Source organism: Amphimedon queenslandica, unplaced genomic scaffold (genome assembly GCF_000090795.2).
Source record: "Amphimedon queenslandica unplaced genomic scaffold, v1.1 AMPQUscaffold_10570, whole genome shotgun sequence".
Taxonomy (NCBI): Eukaryota; Metazoa; Porifera; class Demospongiae; order Haplosclerida; family Niphatidae; genus Amphimedon; species Amphimedon queenslandica.
Window position 1 is genome coordinate 1 of NW_003549171.1, and position 1,989 is coordinate 1,989.

Sequence of the window (1,989 nt, forward strand, 5' to 3'; positions counted from 1 at the left end):
GCTGCATCTTCTAAAAGAACTTGAATATTTTGACAAATTTTTGTGAAGGAAACTACTTCTTGATTGAGATGATGATGCTGTACATCAATCTGAATGACATCAGTACAATCAGTGACTATTACATGCTCAATAGTGGTGCTGTTGGGATCCTGATAACGGAATGTGACACGGTTTCTGTAGATGCCAATATCTTTTTCAAAACAAAGTTCCATTTTGCTTGTGAGTACAACCACAAAACGAGTGAAGAAACCAGGAGGTATATATCCACTATTGAAGGTAATATGAAGTGGTGCTGCTTGAATGGAATCTGAAGGTACAGTCAATGAGCTGCTGTTAACTTTTGTTGATTTGAGAACAAGTGGCATGAAATATTGCTTGGAAGGAGGAGGATATTTATCTGTCTTAACTTCAACAGCAATGCGGAAATGAACAAGTACCTTAAGAAAAATTTCTGATGATGTATCTTTATATTCTTTCCATAGCTCTACATAAAGTGGTTGAACAAGGATCCCAAACTCACGAAACAACTTCCATTCTTTGCAGTGCCTGCCTTGGTCAGGGTTGACACTTAATGGAAAAATTTTTCCAAGGGCATCTACAATATAACTTGGATTGATAATTATCATATCCTTCATACCATCAATTTGAGGGTAAAACAGCAACACGCCCAGTTCATGATAAAACATGAGGACATCAGGTACATCTTCAGGTGGAATATTACTAGCAGCTCCAATGATACAAGCATTTTCTAAACTAATGACATTATACTTCTTGCTCAGAACTTGAATGACTTTTCGAAAAAGAATCCAACTAAGAGGTGTTTCTTTCTTAAGTGCTTCTTGTGTAAATTTAATGACAGCTTTTCTTAAATCTTGAAGAGATGGATCTTCAGCCTTGCCTTTCCCAGAAGAGGTGTTATCAACAATTACTGTATCTTCAATTAAAACTCTATAATCTTTACCCTGATAATGCTGTTCTAGTCCCCTTTTTATTTTAAATTTTCTGTCCTTTACACGATCACCATGAGTGCCAATACAATACATTCATGGAAACTCACAAAAACCTCCTTCATCATCATATGACATTAAGTGACCATGAATGCTAGCCATCCAATTGAGCATGTAATCAAGTGTCGCCACAGGAACCTCCTCTTGGCCAATCGTCTCACCTTCAATATTAATGACCGATTTCCAGTTGGATTTTAAATCTTTCTCTGCATCAAAAATAAGAAAGAATAATGTGCGAGAGGTAAGAAAAACTGGCAAAATTTCAAGAAAAGGCGGCTGACCACCACAATCCCAAAAATGAAGAAATGGCTGTGGCTTTAATGGCAAAGTGGGATTTTCATTAATGTAAGACAAAGCATCAGATATAATTTTTTCAACTTCAAGAATAATGTTGCTATGAGTTTCTGGGACAGACTGGGAACTTTCATCATGAGCATATGTAGTAGCATCAGAGCCTTCAAGTTCTTTCTTATAAACAGCCAATATCAAACCAGCTAACTCTTCGATTTCATCCTCATGTGATACAGCTCTCCATTGATCTTCATTGAGTGTGTGCCACTCGTGTGTAAATGGACGAACTTGACTAATATCTGATACGACAGAACTGGTAGTGTTAGGTTCCCATGGCAACTTCATAAGAGAACGTTTAAAGCTTGTCTTCCCCACTCCAGCAGTACCCAGAAAGAGAACACGTGAATAAGCAACATCCATTGCTCCTTCAGCTAGTGCCTTTTTATATGCATTAGTTGTACGTCTTTCGGTCTAAAATAAACAACATACCATAAAGCAGAATAAAATTTGATCAAAATTTTGAAAAAAAATTTAAACTAAATGGTTGTGACAGGGTGAAGACTAACAATAATATTGATGTTATTCCGAGTGTTATTCAGTCAACAAAAATATAGTATTTTGCGAAGTCTGCTTAGATAGACAATAAATTTTTTCTGCTTTTATGGTACAACTACTACTGTATTATGTATGT

General features: G+C 36.2%; 1 protein-coding gene across 1 annotated transcript; it reads right to left on the bottom strand.

Moving 5' to 3' along the window:
- LOC109590043 (uncharacterized) lies at positions 1-1,965 on the bottom strand. The gene has a single exon (XM_020006004.1). The coding sequence runs from the start codon at positions 1,716-1,718 to the stop codon at positions 1,044-1,046; it is 675 nt and encodes a 224-aa protein (XP_019861563.1). The 5' UTR covers positions 1,719-1,965; the 3' UTR covers positions 1-1,043.
- Positions 1,966-1,989: the final 24 nt, after the last annotated feature.

Bases quoted from the DNA above. Each gene is read 5' to 3' on its own strand.
- LOC109590043 (XM_020006004.1), bottom strand. From the start codon at position 1,718: ATGGATGTTGCTTATTCACGTGTTCTCTTTCTGGGTACTGCTGGAGTG.